We start from the raw sequence: 20972 nt of genomic DNA on the forward strand, positions 1-20972 counted from the left end.
TACCTCCCTGAATTTGTGCTTTCACACAGTTCCTGATCAGAGGTGTTTTCCCTTCATTTCTGGAAAGTTCATCCGTTCTTTTAAGGGTTTCTGAACTATTTGTATAACATTTCTTATGGCTTTGCAATGTGAAGTTTTGGGGATCTTGGTAGTCTATGGATTGTCACAAACAATCCTACATTCCCCATTTCCATCAGACTCTATATTGCCAGTTTGGTCCGTTCCCAAGACCGCCTGTAAAATCCTGTTTAATACCGCACCCTGTGTTGTTGGTTGTTAGGGATGGTTGGAGGTGTGGCGCTCTCCATCCCTCGTGCTGTGGATTAAACAGGCCTGACTAGCTGCCCACACGTCACTCAATGAAAACACAGGATGAAATTTTAAACAGCTGACCTGCACTTTCAGAGTGCAGTGTACTTGTGAATTAAGGGTTTCCTGTATATCAGTGCAGGGTTAGTCATAAGAGAATGACTCCATGAATAGGGTTGGGGTTTCCTGTCTGCGTTTGTGACTTGATGATGGGAGCCTATACAGGTAGCGAGTGGCCCCTGCCATGAAGGACCCCTCCGTGTGTGTGTGCAGGTCCTGCTTGGGGGGAGGGGGGAACGTGGCGGCCACACGCTGACACACTTTCTCTTGTGACCCAGGTTAATGCTGATGACGCTGTACAACGTGAGCATCAACTTGAAGGGCTTGGAGTACATCAGCCAGAGCCCCGGCTTCCTCCCGCTGCTGTGGTGGCTCCTGAGTGGTAAGGAGGGGTCCCCCCCACGCCCCCTCATCCAGCGCACATCCTGTTCCCGAGGCCGGGGAGGGGGTCCCATATTAGGAATTAGTGTCCATTGTCCCAACCTGTTACCATTTCTTTAAAGAAAGTTCAAATGCTAGAAAACGCAGGGGTGTGCTAAGTTATTTCTAGTTCTGTTTCGTAGTATTGCTTTCAATTGAGTTATGAATCTGCGACACAGAAAAGTGATGAGACACCTGGTACATGTCGCTGAGCTGTCCTGTTCTCTGAGCACAGGACAGAATAAAGGTGTTGTCTGTGGCTCTGAGTATCAGGGAAGGAGAAGTCCCAGTGGAAAGGGACGTGGGGACAAGGAAGCTGGAGAGATGCTGTAACTCGGAGGGTTTTGTGTATATACACACACATACACACACTGTACAGAGAATACGTAATTATACGCGATGTTTGTGTTTTATACATGTGAAGCGTGTGTGTGTCCTTTTTGTTTCCTTTGAAATAAAAGCTGTCCTTACTGTTTTACTTTCTCTTCTAAGTATTTTGCAGTTCCACGTGAATTTGAGAATCAGCATGTCACTTTTTACCAAAAAAAAAAAAAAAAAAAATTCCTGTTGGGATTTTTATTTGGGATTGTGTTGAATCAACAGTTCGTTTTGGGGACAGTTGTCATTTTAGCAATGTTGTCTCTCCCAGTCCATGAACACAATATATATATGGCTATTTTTTGGATGCTTTGGGAGACGGGTCTCATGGATCTTTACAGCTTGAGAGCAGACGACCTGACCTTTGCCTGGCTCTGCTTGTGTAGTGAACACCCTTAGAATACAGATAATGGAGTAAGTATAGTGCTTCCCTCCAGGGCCAACGTCAGGCAGGCGTACCACCCATTACGAAAGGTTTGGGCTGCCTGAGCTTGGGGCGCCTTTCCTGTAACGCAGAGCACGGCATGTGCACAGCCCTGTCCGTGAGCACAGCGTTGGGTCTCGAAGCGACGCAAAGGCCCTCTCTGCATGTGGCTGTTACTGTTGAGTAGACAGGTTTTTGTCTCAGACTCAGAAGTCCCATGTCTTGTGCCAGCACCCACGAAACTGCTGCAGGCTGACTCGTTAGCATGGCGAGAGCCCTGGACCTGCCGTCGTTCAGCGCAGGCGGAGGGCGCTGTGTTTACATTGCGTACCACTCCTACACACCAGGGTTGAACACTTGACCAAATAGCTTATTTCTCTTGAGAATGTGAACTAAGACCCACATTCTCAGAAGTGGATCCTGGACTTGACCTCCAAGGTAACTCTCCAGGCTGATTGTCATGGGCCCCTTGCAAGCAGACAGTGCCAGCTGGAGGGTGCGGGGCTGCTCAGAGGGAGAGAATAATTCAATAAGAATGCCCGCGACTTCTTTCTTCCTTTCTTGTTTAAAAAATTCATTTATTTTTCATTACAATTGACATGCAGCATTAATTTCAGGTGTATGACATGGTGATTAGACATTTAAATACCTTACAAAGGGATCACCCCGATAATTCTACTGCCCGTCTGTCACTGTACATACCGTGTTTCCCCGAAAACAAGACCTAACCGGAAAATAGGCCCTAGCATGATTTTTCAGGATGACTTCCCCCTGAACATAAGCCCCCATGCGTCTTTTGGAGCAAAAATTAATGTAAGACCCGGTCTTATGTTCGGGGAAACACGGTAGTTAATACGATGCTAACTTATCCTTGGGCTGTACCTTGTACCCTCATGACTTGTTCTGTAACTGGAAGGTTCTACTTCTTAATCGCCTTCCCCTTTCTCCCCTTGCCCCACCCCACTGAATACTACTTTTTGAGTGTCAGTCAATTTTAAGTGTTTTACATATACTCTCAGATTTATTTCTCTAAATAGTGTTATAAAGTAAGTGTTATGATTTCTGTTTTTTTGATGAAGAAACTGAGGCACAGAGAGGTAGAGTCACTTGCTTAAGGTTAGACACGTGGGTTCCAGGGCCCATCTGGCCACTCGCTGGGCTGCTCCTGCGCAGGAAGCGCTGCAGGGATGGGAGCCTTGTCCTGGGTACCTGCCTAGAGGCCGCTTGGCCGGGCCTCAGAGAAGAGGTCCTGAAAGCCCGAGCCCGCCTGTTCCTGCTAGCTCGCCTTCTGTCAGGTGTTTGCTTTCTCCTAGGAAGAGGGCCTGGGCTAAGTATTCTCTGGCCCGTCCAGCTCTCTCGCGCTTGGAATTTTCCTGGGCTGAGTGGAAGTTGTTCCGAGTTTCACTGTAACTCAGGCAGCTCCCCAGGCAGGTATGGGCTCCCCATCAGAAGAGTGCCCGTTCTGACACCCACTGGACAGGCCGCTCTTTGGCCACGCAGCTGTACCACTCAGACCGGGGTCTTGGACAGTTGGGTGGGGGTGAAGTGGATTCAGTGCACCTGTTGTCAGTGGGGCACCTGGCTCTCTTGTCTGTGAGGACAGTTACGGCTCTTTGGACACAGTGAGCACAGCTCAAACCCTAGTATAGCTTTGGAAGGTCATGTGACAGGGTATCTTTAGAGTTACTTGTTACCACAGTCAGCCAAAAACAAAGTCTGTCCCGCACAGGATGTTTGACCCCTGGATTATGTGGAGAATTACCTTAAAAATTGAAATCTGTTACAGAATTTGGTGTATATTTTAGGAAGGTGTGTGTATTTTACTATTGAGTAGGAAAATAGGAACAAAACCAGTTCCCTGCAAAATAACGTGCTTCGTGGTGTTTGGTGCTGGTGGTGAGATTGTTTTCAGAATTCTAGGTTATAATCACTACCTAGGGCTATGAGAGAATGTCCAAACTTTGGATTTGTGAGATCCAGACTGCAATCGCAGCTCTCCTGCTTGGGAACCTAGCTGACCTTTTAAGATCGCTCTTCTCTGACCTGTATGTAAATGGACATTTCTACCCCAAGGATTTTAATGTTTATTAAAAGACAGTAGTGCCTGGGCCAACACCTAGTATAGTGGGTGTTAAGTACGCATGAGTTTCCCCTTTTGTTTCTAAACTAAGTCTTCCATGCCAGAATGAAAGCTCATTTCCTTTTATTTCATTTGACCTAAAGGTGGCAAATTCCTTTCAAATATCCGGACTCCTCTGATCCAGAGTCATAGGACCAGTTGCTATTAATCATCCCTGACTAAATAATCTCATTTCCTTTAACCTTTGCTGGATATCATTTTCCTTTCCTTTATGCAGCTATGTGGCTGGCTTTTCCCCAGGCATTCCCCGCATTCTTCACGTTCCTCTTAAACCGCAGAACTGGCAAAGAACTCGAGCATATAGCCGATGAGGACAGAGGGTGTTGGCATGATGACCACATGTGGTGTGACCATGAATGTAAACCAGTGTTACGATGGCACTTTAACAGTAGTGCTGCCATTCCTACTGTGTTTACAGGGTTGAATAGGCACGTCGGCATTTGCATCCCATCTCACGCTTACTTGGTTTGGCTAATATGAAACATTCATCATGTCTACCAACTTTGTATCTCCAGCCCAGACCTCTCCCCTGAACTCCTGACATATATCCAGCCATCTACTTGACATCTCCACGTGGACGTCTAGTAGACGCTCAGACTCAGTGTGTTCAGCTGACGTTCCTAATCTTCCTGCACACTCACGTCTGCCTGCGGCCTTCCCAACCTCAGTTGATTGCAACCTTATTTTTCCTATTTCTGAGGCCTTTAAAAGCCTCAGAGTGGTTCTTGTCGCCTTTTCTTCTTATACCCACATCTAATCTGTTGGGAAATCTCGAAGGCTCGGTTTTAAGTTACGTCCAGAATCTGACCACCATCAACCACTGCCACCTGGTTTTGAGCCTCTGTCATCTTCTTTGTGGAGAACTTCATAGCCTCCTGCAGATATCCCCACAGTCCACCCTGCCGGCCAGGAATTGGGAGCCAGGGGTATGATGGGAGAGGTTCCAGACCAACTCTCCTACTGAAAACAGTCAAAATGTTCCTCTGAGCTAGAAAAAAAGTAATTGTACCCAGAGCACAAAAGCAAAGTGAAAGTGGGATGCCAGAGAGGTTAACAGAACTGAGCTTAATCCATGCTCTGAGGGCATTTGTCAGATTTGACCTTCAGTTTCCATGGCTTCACGGGGTGGGACGGGAAACAAAGCCCAGGTTCCACACAACCCAGTAGCCTAACAGGGGACTCCCAAATGTATTCACGAACAGTGTAAAGGTAAGCTGACAATTATCCTCCAACCCTTGGGGACTACAGGAAAATTGCTGGTTTTGACCTTTGGCTCTGAGCAAAGTGGAGGGAAAATCTCTGAGAAGGCATAACCGCAAGCTAATTCTCATGCAGCTTGGAAGCCTACATTCAAACAACCTGGGATGTCCCCATTTAGAGAACAGTGCAGATCCTTTCTGGAGGATTCTTTGACTTCAACCAGGTTCTTTAAAAAAATTCTTGCAGATAAGGTTCCAAGGGCTTGAGCTCACAAATTAAAAATCACAGAAAGCATGGGAAACATTATTAATGAAATCATAGGTTGGTATCGTCAGACTATTCATCATCAGAAGAATTACCAGGCCGACATAAAATAAGGACATTTAATGTGTTTAGAGAAATAAAAGGGGTTAATATATGAGTAAAGAGTAAGAGATTATAGAAATGACCAGGGAGGTCTAAAAAGGATGAAATATTATTTCTGGAAATGAACAGTATAATAATTGCAATTGCAAATTTATTATAGAGCTTTAACAGCAGATTATACGTAGTTGAAGAGATGATTAAATTGATACAGACAGATCTGAAGAAATGGTCCAGGATGAGGCACAGACACACAGGGATGGAAAATAAGAGCAGCTGAAGGACATAGAGGAGAGGCTGAGAACTTAACATACGACTAATCAGAGTCCTGGGAAGAGGAGCGAGTGATTGGGACAGAAGTAACAGTCAACAAGAGAATGGCTGAGAAGTTCCCCAAGCTCGTTTACTTGACTTGAGAAGTCCACCCAATGCAAACAGGATAAATGAAATCTACACTTACACACAGTAATGAAAACTACAGAATAGTAAGGCTAGAGGAGATCTTGAAGCAGGCAGACAGGAAACGTGTACTTTCGAAGGGATGACATTTAGACCGACAGTTGATGCCTTAACAACAACAGTGCAATATGTTAAAGCTGAGAGAAAATAACTGTCAATCTGAGTTTATATGCCTCCTACCCATCAACAAATATCTCTCAAGAACAAGGATGAAATAAAGACATTTCAGACAAAAACCGACTCACCGATAGACCTTCCCAATAGCGGGTTCTAAAGGTGCCTGCAGGAGTGTGGTCTCAGATGGACAGTGTGAGAGGCGAGTCGGAACCATCCGAGTAGCGACTGTAGAGTCTAAGTAAACATCAGCTTTATGAGGCGAAACACGCAGAAAACTGCGGCGATAGCGTCAGCCACCAGGAGAAGCCCAGCAGATGCCCCAGGACGGGGATGGGCATGATTACGGCCTTGTGAGGCCCGGGTCTCAGGAGGACAGCAAAACTAAGGGTTAATTTCAGACTCTTATGGTTAGTATGCAAGTTAAAATTCCTAGGGTAACACAGACATAGTGGAAATAGAACATCCACCTATAACATGAATACAGGATAAAATGGAATGTGAGAATAATTCAAAAGATGGCAAGAAGGAGAAAGTGAAACAAAAGATAAAGTGGATGCAATAAATCCAATTGTATGTGCAGTTATTATAACTGTAAATAGACTAAATGACCCAGTTAAAAGACAGCAATGTCAGATTGGATTAAAGCAATCACCCAGTTCTATGTTGTTTATAAGAGAGCCATCTAAAACATGAGAATACCAGGAGTGAAAGGAAAAGCGTACCAGGATATAACATTTCTAAACTTGTATCTTCACTTCCTGATACAGTATCAAAATGGATACAACAAAAATGAAAACTGTGTAAGAAGAAGTTCACAAATTCCCCATGATCAGGGAGATTTTAGCACTTAGTACTGGGTAAAAAAGACCAAAGTCTCAATAAGGCCACGAATGATGTGGAAAACACAGCCGGTTTGCACTACTGGGTGCATAGAACACTCCCAACTATATTTGTTTCAAGCACACGTGGAACATTTACAAAAGTGACAATTTTCTGGGCTGTAAAGATAGTCTCAACAAATTTCAGATGATCAGAATCACGTGGAATATCTTTGACCACAATAATAGTGAAGATGGAAATCAGTAATAAAAAGAGAATTGGTAAAATCCCGCATGTAGAAATTAACCCATGAGTAAACAAAATCATAGAAATCAGATATTTGGAATTGAATAATAAAAATGTAACATAAAATGGTAAAATATATCTACATCGGTATTTAGTAGAAAGTTTATTGGTTTGAATGTGTATATTAAAAAGGAGAAAGCAGAAAATTAATGAGATAAACACCTACCATAAGAACTTGAAATAAAAAAAAGAAATGGAAACAACCCAAATAAAGTATAAGGAAGCAAATAATGAAGAAAAAAGTATAAATGGATTTTAGTGCACAGGTTTAACAACAGATTTGAGCTGGCAGTAGGAAGAATCTGCAAGCTTAAAGCTCAATAGGGGTTATCTGGTCTCAAGAACAGAAGCAAAAAAAATGAAGAAAAATGATCAAAGCTCAGAGACCTGTGGGACATGATCAAGCATACCAACGTAGGCATAGTAAGAGTCTAAAGGAAATATGAGAGAAAAGAACGGAAAAATATTTGAAGAAATAACGTCTGAAAACTTAACTTTGATGGAAAACAGTCAGTACATCAAGGAAATATTGTGTACTCCTAGTAGGATAAATACAAAGAGATCTACATCTAGACTCATAGTCAAACTGTTAAAACTTAAGGCAAAGAGAACATCTTGAAATCAGCAAGAGAAAAACATGTGCAAGGGAACCACACCAAGACTAACAGCTCACTGCTCATCAGAAACAGTGGTCATAAAGCAGAAGGACGATGTCTTCAAAGTTCTGAAAGAAGAGACCGTCTGCCAAGAATCCTATGTCCAGCTAAACTATTCTTTAAAAGAGAGGGCAAAATATATTCCTGGATCAACAAAGACCGAGAGATTTCTTTGTTAGTAGACCTTCTTTACAAGACAGGAAGTTCTTAAGCTGGAAGAAAATGACACCAGAGGATAAGTCTAATCCAGACATACCGGGAGAGGCCACCTTGCCAAGTGCCGAGAGTGACACTCGGAGAGGGCTGGTGCTTCAGAGGTACTTTCTGTTGAAACTGTTGTTTGAAAGACTTCTTGTAAGAATGAAAGATTGTCTCTCATTCCTGGGTATTGATCCAAAAGAACTGACAACAAGATCTTGAGTATTTGCACCCCCGTGTCCATGGTAGCGTTACCCACAACGGCCAAGACAAGGAAGCAACCTAAGTGTCCATCCGTGGATGCCCGGACGAAGGACACGTGCTCTCCACATGCAATGAGATGCTACTCAGCCTTAAGGAAGGACAGTCTGACACAGGCCACAACGTGGATGCACCTGGAAAAGGACATGATGCGCCATGAAACTAGCTAGTCGCTGAAAGACACATACTACAGGATTCAAATGATATGTGGTATCTAAGGTAATAAGACTCAGAAAGCAGACTGATGGTTGCCCGTGGCTGGGGGAGGGAGAAACGAGCACTGGGCACGGCGTCCCATCCTCCTCCTGTACTGCACACTTCAACACGGTGAACGGGGTCCGCGTACCTTTGGTGTTTTACCCAGACACAGAATGAAAGGTGTTGTTTCGCTCCGCCCTCCCGTGGCACCTTGTACCTTGCTGGCCGAATGGACTTGTCAGCTGACTGCTGTCCTCTGTCTGCTCCCCTGCCATCTGCTTGTGTGCTGTGTGTCCCTCTGCTCAGAAACATGGCACTCCTCTTAGAAGTCCGACTTCCGCACCCCCTCCTCACCGCGCCCTCTGCTCACTCCTGGCCCAGTGCAGAGTGAGTTTGGGGGTGAGCGCTGACAGCCTGTGCTCAGGGCTGAATCCTGCTCTCTGGTGGCTGTAGGACTGGCAGGACGCTGTCCCACCTGTGGAGGGGCTTGTGGAGCTCGTCGTGTCGGGTGCCCTGCACGGGAGTGCTGGACACAGAGAAGCCCATGGAAGGACGGGTGTTCCCAGTCCTGGTCTCCCGCTCAGGGACTCTGCACAGCGTCCCATATGCCTGCCCCTGTCCCTGCCCCCACCTCCACAACTGTGACACTCCATCCTGCTGTCCACCTTTCCGATGCCAGCCTGTCTCAAAGGCTCAGCTCAGGCTGTGCTTCCTAGGAGCTTTCTGCTGCTGCTTTGGGCTCCCATTTTACTTAGAGACAGTTGAATGTAACATTTTCTTGTTTCATAGATGCCAGTTACCTCCAATGAGATTGTGCATTTCTTTTTGGTGGGAACGACATCCTAGGTTTCTTTGAAATTCCTGTTATCAGAGCCCTGACTCCCCCAGCGCCCCCGGCTGCAGCGTCAGTTCTGCCCACTGTACCAGAGGTCCTGTGCAGCTTGGCACCTGCTCAGAGATCGTGTCTGGGGTGTCGCAGCCGAGCTACCCTGACGGTAGCGTCCACCCCGCTTTCCGCCTGGTTTCTTGCCTCAGTCCTTCACCGGGCTGAGCCCTGACTGGTTCTGGGAGGATCTTCTGATTCCATGCCACCTTTCCCGAGCCCCTGGGTCTTGTTGCCACAGCCTGCAGGCAGTTAGGGCTCCGCAGCTCTGGCTAACGTGGCCTGAAGGCTCCCAGCTTGACCCTCGGGTCAGTCACCCAGCTTAGACTAAGACCCAAGTCCCGACCTAATCGGTGGTGGCCTGATGGGTCTGTGGGCTGGGAAGTGTAGCCCTGACCTAGTTTCTGGGGGTTGTTGCCCTGGTGTGCTCAGTGTGCTCCTGCCTTCTGCCCTGACCATTGGTCAACAACAGACTTGGCACTGCCACACGGATGGGCTCAGTGCTGGGCGTGTGAGCTGAGCGGCACCACGTCTTCCTCTGGGAGCCTTCTGGCTGGAGCTTGTGAAAGAGCGTATTTCCGCCCTCTTTGGGCCATGGGACTGCCCGGTGTGACCACGGAGCCACCTGGACAAAGGCTGTTGGTGCCATCAGTCTCTGAGGCCATCACAAGTGCTGACACGAGACGCCAGGGGGAATCCTCGTCTGCAGCCGGCTTCACCCTGTCTTTTCCAAGGCTTGGTTGCTCAGCTTTCCTTCAGATTTGGAGTTACTCCAGCGTCTGCTACGAATAACTCCTCTGGTTTTTCTTAAGGTAGTGTAAGCGTCATTTTCCTTTCGGGGCCCTGTGCCTCCCTCTCCCACCCACACCTGACCCCGCTTCACCTTCTGTCATCTTCTGACGTGCTGCATAATTTCCCGACTGTGCTGTTTGTTGTTCGTCATGTCTTCTACCCTGGAAAGGAAGCTCCAAGCGGTGGAGCTTGGTTTGGTTCACAGATGCGTCCCAGGCACCTGTAACTAACACAGGAGGTGCTCAGAGTGCGTGTCAGGTGAATGAATGAAAGATTCTGTTGTCTGGTCTCAGAGATGAAGAGCATTCCTTGGAATTTGGTTATACCACAGAGCACGTTTGGTTTTGGTTACGTGTATTTGGGTTACACGCACAGAAAGGCTGAGCGTTTTGTATGCTAGTGAAGGTTTCGTTACGTATCTTCAGGGCTCCCGTCAGGTATGTGGTATTACAGGAGCGCTATATACGTTACGATTCTAAAAAGCTGTGTCTTAACGACAGGGACAGTGGTGATACCCACTCCATCAAAAACAGAATATTTCACGTAAGGTCTTTATTTACAAAGGTTTTCAATGTTTTATTAATTAATGTTTTATTATGTTGGTCAGGTATTTCTCCTGATACTTTAGCATTAGCACAGTATTCAGGCTGTTGGTGCAACAGTGTCGTCTTTGTCTTTTAAAAAAACAAAACTCTCAAACATTATTGACTTGAAACTTGTCCTTTAGAAGGTCACAGAGGACAGAGAAGTCAGCCTGTCCTCAGGAGATGATGGGGCCGTTCTCTCTGATCAACCAAAGCTTACATAACAGTTTTATCAAAAAACAATCTAAATGTTTGATTTTCAGCTGTTGATAGAATTGATGGTCGAATGACACTTCATATCTTGGGGATGTCAGAAAGCCTCTGCTTTACACACATCAAGTCCAACAATCTAGAATTTACTGCGGTCTGATCCAGGTTTAGTGAACTCATAGGCACAATTTAGAAAGGGGAGTTAGTTTATTTGGGAAATGGGTTTGATGTGGGGCATGTTAAGTTTGTGGTAATAGTAAAAAACCCTAAATACACACACACACACACACACAGAGGGTGCCAAAGTAATATATATACATTTTAAGAAAGGAAAAAACTGCATTAAAATTACACTGATGGTAACCATTTTGAGCACCTCTTGTAATTGCAGAAGTCAAATATGACTTGTATTCATCTTTCGTTATTGGTATATTATTACAATTTTAAAACAGTTTTGTATACATTACATATATTTTTAATCATACAGTTTTAATACTATACACACACACATATATAAAATATCATTTTTTTAATGGAACTATCCAAAGTCAGTGGAGATGAGAAACTTAGAGTTCGTGACAGGCCAGAGGCATGAGTCTCATTATTAAGGAAATGCAAAGCAGAGCGACAGGAAACATCGAGAATGTCAGGCAGCTGAGGCTGGCTTGCATGGGGCTAGAGGCAGAGGCCTGAGCCGAGGAGGAGGTTCCCCAGGTGCCCCGAGTTCCAGTTCGACTTTGAGAGGCGAGCCTGGTGGCAGAGGATAGATCTTGCCCCTCTTCTGCAGTCTCCTAGCTTGTGGCTCTGGTGAGTTCCTTAAATTCTGTGACACTTGGGCTTGTCATCTACAGAATAGAAATACAAATACTGTTTCAGTCTTCCACAAAGGGAGGCCATGAGAATTGAGTGGAACAGTAAATGGAAATGTTTTGTAAATGGAAAAAAGGAGAAAATAGTTTTTTGAGAAGAAGAGAGTCCAGGAGTGTCAGGAATAGCTTGGAGATCAAGAAAACAGAAATTGACTTGAAAAGGAGAAAAGACTGTGACCGGAGACTCATCGGGGATCTTTGAAGAGGTCTTGTGTAGACAATTGAGTAGAGAATTACGACCAAGGGAGACTTCAGGAGGGAGTGGGAGAGAAGAAGAAGTGAGGTAGTGTTGGGTGGGGGTGGGCTTTGCTAGTGGCAGAGTTTGTGTCTTTGTATCTAAGGCTAATCAGGTTCTAATTTTCAAGTTTTCAATTTCAAATAGAAAAATAATTAAAAAGAAGAATTAGTATATCTTACTTCAAAACAACTGTGACCTTAACATTTTCTTGGACTAGGAGTTATTTTCTGTTACAGCTCATCTTTAAATGGTGACTTCTTTTCTGCCCTAAAAGTAGGTTACTACAAGGTGATTTTCTGCTTAATTTTCGGTGGTTTGTTTTAATGTAGGCCAGTAATAGAATAATTTTTATAATAATTCTTTATGAATTCTTCATTATTGTTTAAAAAAAGATAATATTCTTCATTAACTCACTGACGAAAGATCCAGTACTAGGGTTATTGTGCTTTATGAGATTATTAAACCTCAGCTAATGAAATTTCCCCATGACTTGTAAGCCTTCCAGCTTTGAACACATTCTACTGATGACATTTGGTTATGTAACATCTGAGAAGCCATTTTTATTCGGAAGTCAAAAGAAACCCTACAGAAGATGAAAATCGGGGAGTTTAAATGTTTGTCACACATCTGTTAAGTTACATTTCTTGGACAACAGTGTCACAGTGTAAGCGCCTAAGTGGTATAAACACCTTGGCTGCCCCGAGGTGACATGGTCTCAGAAGAGGTGTTGGCTGGGCCTGGGGGTACACAGCGGGGCACCCTCAAATCTTGCCTGCTCACCCTCCAGCAGAATCCTGCCAGGCCCAGATGCTTATGCAGAGCAGACACGTTGCCACGGCACCGGGAGGCCACTGTGACTTTCACCCGGGAGCAGCACAGAAGGCAGGGACCCCCCCCACCCCTGACACACACACCCATTTAATCTGGGAAGCTGCCCCTTAGGGTCCTGCTTGCTTTACGTGCAGCTTACAGGATTCTTCAAAGTCGTCTGCGACAGTGGGGACAGATAGTGCTCTGAGATTATTATCCCCATGTTGCGTGACGTGAAATTGTCACTCAACGATGCTGAGAGCGACCCAGTGCCTAAGCCCCTGGCAGCTTGGCTGCGGAACCGCACTGCTGTTCCTCCGTGACCGATTGTGTCTGTGCGTACAGGACCCCGGACGGTGATCCAGCTCCCTGTCTCCTCCTCGTATCTAACTCGGGGCCTCACTCTCCCTTTCATGGCCCGTATGACTGCAGGAAGGAGACCCTAGCTTCCAGTAGGGGCTCTTGTAAAAAAAGAAAACAAAAACATACACGTGCACACTCACGCGTGACCGATATGTCAGCGTGGCTCCCCAGCGCTGAAGACGGTACCATGACTGATTGGGACTGGAGCTGGCATCAGGGTTATCACCCTTCTCCAGGTCACACGGATGTGGAAGGCAGGGTTAGGCAGTCATGGCCATCCTGTCACTGTGCCAGTCAGGCCGTGGCATCCAGCCCACAGTCACTGGGACGGAGGGGGCCGCGCGAGATAAGTGGGGCCACCCAGACCCCAGGGTGATGGAGAGCTTCCCCCTTACTGGATGTGACCAAGGACGTGTGTAGCCCTGTGGGCCCGTTGCCTCTCACTGTGAGTGACGCTGTGGAGGGCAGAGCGGAGAGAAAGGGCCCCGAGCTTTGATGATGGTGTCGGGCCGTTGAATGCAGCCCTGTTTCTGCCCCTGGTAGGAGTAATAAATGCTACTTCTCTCCAGGGCCACTCGACTAGGAAGTGTGGCGCATAGTGGCGCTAATTGAAAGGCAAGTTTTCTTAAAAAAAAATTTTATTTTTCAATTATGATTGACATACAGTATTGTTAGTTTTAGGAGTACAACGTAGTGATTAGACATTTATATAGCTTAACGAAGTGATCACCCCATAAGTGCAGTCCCCACCTGGCACCATACATACTGTATTTTGCCGTGTATAATGTGCACCCATGTTTTTGGCCCAAACTTTCAGGGGGAAAATAATCTTTTGTTTTAATTTTTTAATTCAAATTTTTATCTGTTTACATTTAGGTACTTGATTTTGTATTATAAAGGATTTTTAACATTTATTTTTTAACATATTATGGTATAAGAAATTTTATATAACAGATAATTACGAAACACAAGAACAGATACAACATACAAAAAATTTTGTGTGCCGGTATCAAATTTACAATATTTATGCATCATAGAAGGCCAAGAACTCTTCATCGTTGCAAGTTCATCGTAAGTTCAACAAAACTGATTATCATATTTCAGGGCATTATTTTGCATATGGATATCGTTATTGATTTCTAGGGTTACGCTTTTTACTCAGAAGCATAAATAAAAGAATTAAAAACATTTATATAGATACGGAATTAGTATGACCCATGTATAATACGCACCCTTATTTTTCCCTCACAAATTTGGGCAAAAAAGTACGCTTTATACACAGCAAAATATGGTAATTATTACAGTATTGTTGACTATATTCCCTGTGCTGTGATTTACATCCCTGTAACTGTTTTTATAACTGGTAACTTGCACATTTTAACTCCTTCCCCCTTTTCAGCTAGTCCCCTGAACCCCCTCCTATCTGGCAAGCATTAGAATATTCTCTGTATCTATGAGTTTGTTTCTGTTTCGTTTGTTCATTTATTTTGTTTTTTAGATTCCACATATAAGTGAGATCATACGGTATTGAATGCTGTGGAAAGCCATGAGTTTGTAGAACAAGTGGCCAATCCTCAACTTCTTTTCCATCTAGAAATTTAAGCCACTCAGCTCCAGGCCCAGGAGGATGGTCTCGCATCAGAGGTTGATACCATTACATACGATTGGACTTGGGAATTTGGAGATGACTTTTGAGTTATGATTTAAATGTCCTTCGGACCTACCAGTGTCTTTCATTTTGCCCTGATCTTGGCTACGCTTTTCACTATGGACAGGAAGAGAGCTGCCGTTAGGAATTTTCGGATTCTGTGGCAGGATCCTATCAGCCCACTCCTTCATCCTCCTGAGTCAGTGAGGATGAACTTCTTATTTACTCGGCAGGGTAATGTGACAGCAGACTTCCATTTTCTTTTGGCCTGAGAGATTTTTCCCCAACGTAAAAATGCAGTGATGTGTGTGAAAGCACTTTGTAAGCGGTAAATTGCTAGTCAAATTAAGTTATTTTTATCATCATCTCCTTCTGGAAAGAATGAGGCTGTCAGAGGGTGGCCAGTATTACAGTTTCTCCTGCAGTAGTTGGACATAAACCCCCATCTTGTAGCTGGAGAGAGACATTTTCTAGAGGGCCAGGCGGATGGGAGCTGGAGGCCCAGGTGGAGGGCCCGCACAGGTGCAATGCTCATGGCAGGTTCCTGACTTTTCTCCGGAAATGGGTGGTCTTTGGAATAAGTTGCTCTCATTTTCAGTGTGAAGGGCCTGTACTCAGCACCTGGAAAGATGCGATGTCACGTGTCTGAACGAGGCACTGTGTCTTCATATACTGGGACCTTTTGGCTGAGCACCGATTACCAGGGTTGTGATAAAAACACATTGTAACCTTTGAAAAATACCAAACCCTGTAGGTCCAAACATTTTGAGTTCTGATTCTTAAATCAGAAAGAAAATAGGTACGGGCTGTTTTCAAAGCACAGTGGGAACTCCGTTAGCAGTGAGGAGGGAAGGCAGGCCCGCCGCTCCGGCACAGCCGTCCATCACCCTTCTCGCAGTAGCGGCTCCGCAGTCTGAGCAGCATCTGCTGCCTGGTGTCGCTGGCCCTCCATTGTCACCCCCAAGCAGGAGAGAAGGGGAAGCAGCTCCCAGATTTCCTTGTTTCAGCAGCCCAAGGGGCTGAGGAGGGGCAAGGAGGGTGTCTCCCCGCAGAGGGACCCAGCTCGGTCCCAGGTTGCTGGCCGCCTCCCTGAGACAGGTTACCCGAGGAACTCGGGGGTCTTTGAGGGGGGTGGGATGGGTGTATATGTTGGGGTGGGGGAGGATTGACCCACAGCTTTTGAGTTTCCAGGCCTTTTACACTCACGGCGACATGTGTTACAGCCCAGATGGGCCGTGTTGTACGTGTCCCCGAGCGCTTGAAAAGAATGTGTATTCCGCTTTTGTTGGGTGGTGTGTTCTGGAAACGGCTGACTTTCATGGTTGGCAACATTGTTTAGGTCTGTCTATCATGGTTTTCTGTCTACTCGTCCTGTCAGTTACCCAGAGAGGGATGTCCGAATCCTCGATCATCGCTTTCTTCCTGTCAGTTCTGTCAGTTTTCATTTCGTGTGTTTTGAAGCTCTGTTACCAAGTGCGCACTCATTAGGGTACGTGTTCCCTTAATGAATTGACTCCCTTGTCATTACAGAATGTCATTCCGTAGTCCTGTAATCGGACGTCCTCTGAATTCCCCGTCTCCTGATTCCCCTGCAGCCACTGCAGCTTTCTTCTGATGAGTGTTAGTGTGTATACACATATATACACACTATATACACACGTATATAAAATATTAAAAATATATTCCCATCCTTTTACACTACTCGTGTCTTTATATGCAAATGTGTCTTTTGTGCAAACAACATGTAGCTGTTGGGCCTTGTGTTTTTAAAAGGAATCTGACAATCTCTACATTTTAACTGTAGTATTTAGATCATTTACGTTTAACGTGATTGTTAACTTGGTGGGTTTAGCTGTCCTCTTGCTAGTTCTTTTCTACTTGGCCTATCTGTTCTTTGTTCTTTTTTCTCTTCATCGTGTGCTGCTTTTCCGATTAGTTGAGCACCAGTTTGTGATTCTGCTTGATCTCTGTTGTTGGCTTATTAGCTGTTTCTTTTGTTTTTAAACAGTGTTGTTTTCCTGGTTCCTCTGGCCTGAGCACAGTCGTCTTTAGAACACCCCACACCACTCAGGCCTTGGGGGTGGCTTCCTTTCCCCTCCCCCATCCTTTGGTCATTGTAGTCACACATGTATCAGAAAACCTCAAAATGCATTTTAATTATTTGTGCTTTAAGCAGCTACTGTTTAAAGAGACTGAAAAGATATAAAGCGAAACACCCAGGTGTTCACCATTTCTAATGCTCAGCGTCCGTTGTGCAGATGGAGCCCGTGTTCACTGGTGCCTTTTCCTTCTGCTGCAGAGCCCTCCACATCCCTCAGGGGCGAGGCTGTGGGTGCAGCATTCTCTCGGTTGGTTTGCCCCACAAAGTGTTCACTCCCCATTCTTTTTGGAAGACAACTTGCTGGGTGCCGAATGGCAGGTTCTATCTCCCATAACTTGAACGGTGTTGCCCCATCTCTGTGGCCCACACGCGTGGTTTCTTACCTTTGTTTCTCTCTGTGCAACGTGATTTTCCTCATTGCTTTTGAGAGCTGCTCTACCACTGGTGTTCAGCCCTTTAACTATGATGTTCCCTGGCGTAGTGTATCTTCTTGGATCTGTAGGTTGATAGTTTACCTCAGACTTGGACGTTTTTGGCTGTTACTTCTTCCCAATTTGTTTATGTCCCCCCTCCTCTTCCCCCAGGGCTTCAGTGACATGCTGGATGTTGTCCCATGGGCCACTGGCGCTTTTGTGTGTTGTTTTGCTTTCGATCTTTTTGCTCTTTATTGAGGGCAAAAGTCTAGTGAAGAAAATTAGAGTGTGAGGGGATTTGGAAGCTTCATGTGCTCCTTGGGCTTACGGCCCTCATTCTCCTCAGAAAGCAGTTAGCAGCGGCTGTGTGTGCTCACGACTCTTTCCCCACATTGTGTCATCCCAGTAGGGAAACCAACGTATGAGTATTTGCTGGCACAAACTCCCATATTTAAAATTTACTACCCATAGACTAAAGTTCATGGAAAACCAAACCACAAGGTAATTCTTGGAAAGCTCTTTCAGCTAAGATGCGTAAATTCTGTCAGGCTTGGGGTACGTGGCAGTTCTGATGGCTGAAGGGGGCACCATAGCCAAACAGAGTTCCAGTGGCCACACTTGCGGAGTACCTGCTCTGCCTGGCACATGCTTTTGTGTGTTCCCTCGTGTTCTCTGTAAGCCTCCCGAGATGGGTGTGCTTCCGGCTTATGAATGAGGAAGCTGAGCCTGGGAGGACGTGAGTGCCTGGCGTGGCAAGGCCAGTTAGCGAGGACCAAGTTTGGTGGCCTCATCCCGACTCTCTGGCTACAGACCCTCTGCCTGAGCTCACACGTCTCCTCCTGGGCCCTGCTGAATTTGTGAATTACACCCACAGTTCACTTGGAGTGTAAAAGTGGCATATTGCCTCCATTTAACAGGTGATACACCTTCCTGAGGAGTCAGTTTGCCAGTGGTCTCTCTGTTGCTGTTACTGACATCTACTTATTTTAATGCATTTTGATACACGTTGAAGTGGAGCTAGTTTGGTTGTGACGCAGGCTCTGCATGTGTATTGGGCTGGCTCATCTGCCACACGAGTGATTCTAGAAAAGGAGCACATTCTCGTTGGGCCAAGTCACACCTTCCCAGTTCCCTCTGCATGTGATCTGCTGTCTAGAGTATCGTGTTGAAAAGTGGAGAAGAGATTTTGGAAGGCGGGGAAGAGAGGAATCGGTTGCCAGAGTGTAATTCAGAAACAGATGCACTAACGCAAGAAGCCAAGGCAGGGGGTTTTCATTTGTAAAAGTGGAAGTGATGGCATCTCTTTGGGTTTTGGAAAGAAAAATTAGACACGTAAAGTCGCCTGCCTCCTCTGCCAAGTCCCAAGCATCTCGCCGTGCGCTAGTGGTTAATGCATTCTGTTCCCAGACCTTCCCAGTCCGACATGAAGCCACTCGGGGGCCTTTCCAGACACCCTGTCCCCTGGGCTGATCTTTCCTCCCCAGTGTCCCATGGTGGCAGTTACTCATGTTGGCACTTTCTTCTCTGTTGCTTGTTAATGGCCCGGAACTCTTATTGAAAGCCCCTAACTAGGCAAGAGACTAGAGACTAGATGTATTTCTTTCATCTCCCAAAAAGTCCACTGCTGCCGCTTGGCGTCCCCCTGCAGACCCTGCTGCTGAGCTGTGAGCCCTCCCTGTCCCCGTGGCGGCGGGTGCCATGGGCGGGCTGGACCGCAGCCTGGAGGGCACCCGGACAGCCCATTTGTGACAAGTATCCATCGAGCTCCGAGCCCTCATGCGACCTCAGGTTCAGCATGAACAGACGGAGTTCTTCCCTCATGGGACTTACCTTCAGCTGGAGAGACTGGGAACACTCAGGCAGATGGCGGAGCTCATATGATGCAGATGAGGGCGGCACGGCATGAGGGGATAGAGAGTGACGCCAGGGGCTGCTGTCCAGGTATTTGAGTGGAGCCCTGCGTGAAGCAAAGGACAGCTGTGAGATGTGTGAGCAAAGCGTCACGGGCTGAGGACGGGCTGTGGGAAGGCCTGGTGGCAGCCACGGGCAATGAGAGTGGCAGTGGGAAAGGCCAGGGCAGCTGGACGTGCTGCGGGCCATTGGGGCCACCGCCTGGGGGCCTGTAGACGGCCGAGAGGACGACGCTTGGCGTACGCTGAGCAGGCAGGCCCTGGGCTGCTGGGCGGTCGGCTTCCCAAACTCGCTCCGGCTGCTGTGGGGGGACTGCGAGGAGGCCAGGCGGTTGCAGGGGTTCAGGTGGGAGGTTGTGGCAGCCCAACCAGGCGGCAGCGGCGACAGTGCATGAGGTGACCAGATTGGAGGGGCGAGGCGCGTGAGGGAGGGTGGCCCAGGGCGCCGCCAGGGTCTGGGCGGAGTAGCTGGGTCAGTGTGTGTGGGGCTGTTGGGAGGACGGGGAGGAGCACGGAGAGTGGAGTTTAGTTTGGTGCCTGTTAGGTTTGAGGCCCCTGTTCCACATTCAGAGAGAGGTGTAGAGAACCCTGGATTCGTGAGCTGGCGTTCGAGGAGCAGATGGCGTTGGCGACAGCTCTGAACACTGTTGTGTAGACGGCATTTCTGCGCCTGCCCGTGGATTACGTCACTTGGGAGTGAGAGGGCTGAAGACTGAGCCTGGGGACAGTGCGACATTTTCCGTGTGGGAAGGAGAGGAGGAGGAAGCACAGGAGACGCACAGAGAAGCAAGAGGAGGCGGGAGGACAGCCCGGAGGAGGCAGCGTCCTCGAGGGCCCGGGGAAAACAGTTTCCTGAGCCGTGGGCTGGGGTCGAGCGGGGCCAGCTGTGTGCGTGCCGGGAGGGGAGGCCTAACGTAGGGCTGCTCGGTCCCCTCCCCCGTCAGCCCATCCGTGTGGGGTGACGAATGTGCGTGCAGTTCAGGGTCAGGGTCCTGATGCGCGCACGGGCTCTGAATGTCGGCATGGCACTGATGTTTGCGTGTGGCCCACAGACAGGCTCTGAAGGCGCTTCCAGAAACGGGCCCGTAGAGCTCAGTCCATGGTGCTGGTGGGTGTGTGTGGAGCTTGGGAAGGGGCGCGAGGGAGGGGGCACAGGGTGGCCTTGGACCTGCCTTCCTGTCAGAGGGCGAGGGTTGCGCGTGTCAGGGCAGCACACAGCAGCTTTAGGGAGAATCCTTGCAGTTCTGCTTGTGTTCCAAGAACCACAATTTAAAAATTCCTAATCATTTTATTGAAATATGGTCGCGTCCTAACCTTCCAGTGTGGATTGTCCCCCAATCTCTGCAGAGTGATGGTAACAAGTATTGCCTGCCACGCACGGTGGGGCGCCTGGGGCCAGCCGGAAGCCCCCCACCTGGGGTTGGGCCTGCAGTGGGCAGGCGTGAAGTCGGCTGGCCCACGCAGCAGAGCTGGCGGCCCTCAGCTGCCTAGCATGGCGGCGACCCTTATGTGGGCCCAGCTCTAGGCACAGTTCCTTCCTGCTGCTGCTGCTGGTGACACATGTGACAGCTGTGTGCTCTTCAGGGCCTTTGTCTGTGACAGACACTGGTGACAGAGCCCAGAGCTGTGGAGGACGTCACCCGGAAGGCGCTCTGATCACCTCGTCCAGTTGCCTTCCTGGTTTACAGCTGTTGGTGCCCTGTTGGGTCATGTCCCTTCCCCACTCCCAGGTGACTTACGCACCAAGCACCTGCCTTTGGGGGGGACACGCACGATGCTCTGATTCCATGTCTGTCCAAGGGCTTTGTGAGGGGGGCCCCACATGTCAGGACGGGACAACATG

General features: G+C 47.4%; 1 protein-coding gene across 18 annotated transcripts in view; it reads left to right on the forward strand.

The window, feature by feature from the left end:
* HSF2BP (heat shock transcription factor 2 binding protein) overlaps positions 1-20972 on the forward strand; it is a 67748-nt gene that overhangs the window by 37184 nt on the left and 9592 nt on the right. For all 18 annotated transcript variants that reach the window (XM_074324584.1, XM_074324628.1, XM_074324631.1 and 15 more), the window contains one exon: positions 648-751. In XM_074324584.1, the coding sequence (XP_074180685.1) occupies positions 648-751 (104 nt within the window). The remainder of the gene's footprint in view (positions 1-647; positions 752-20972) is intronic.

Source organism: Rhinolophus sinicus, linkage group LG01 (genome assembly GCF_036562045.2).
Source record: "Rhinolophus sinicus isolate RSC01 linkage group LG01, ASM3656204v1, whole genome shotgun sequence".
NCBI lineage: Eukaryota > Metazoa > Chordata > Mammalia > Chiroptera > Rhinolophidae > Rhinolophus > Rhinolophus sinicus.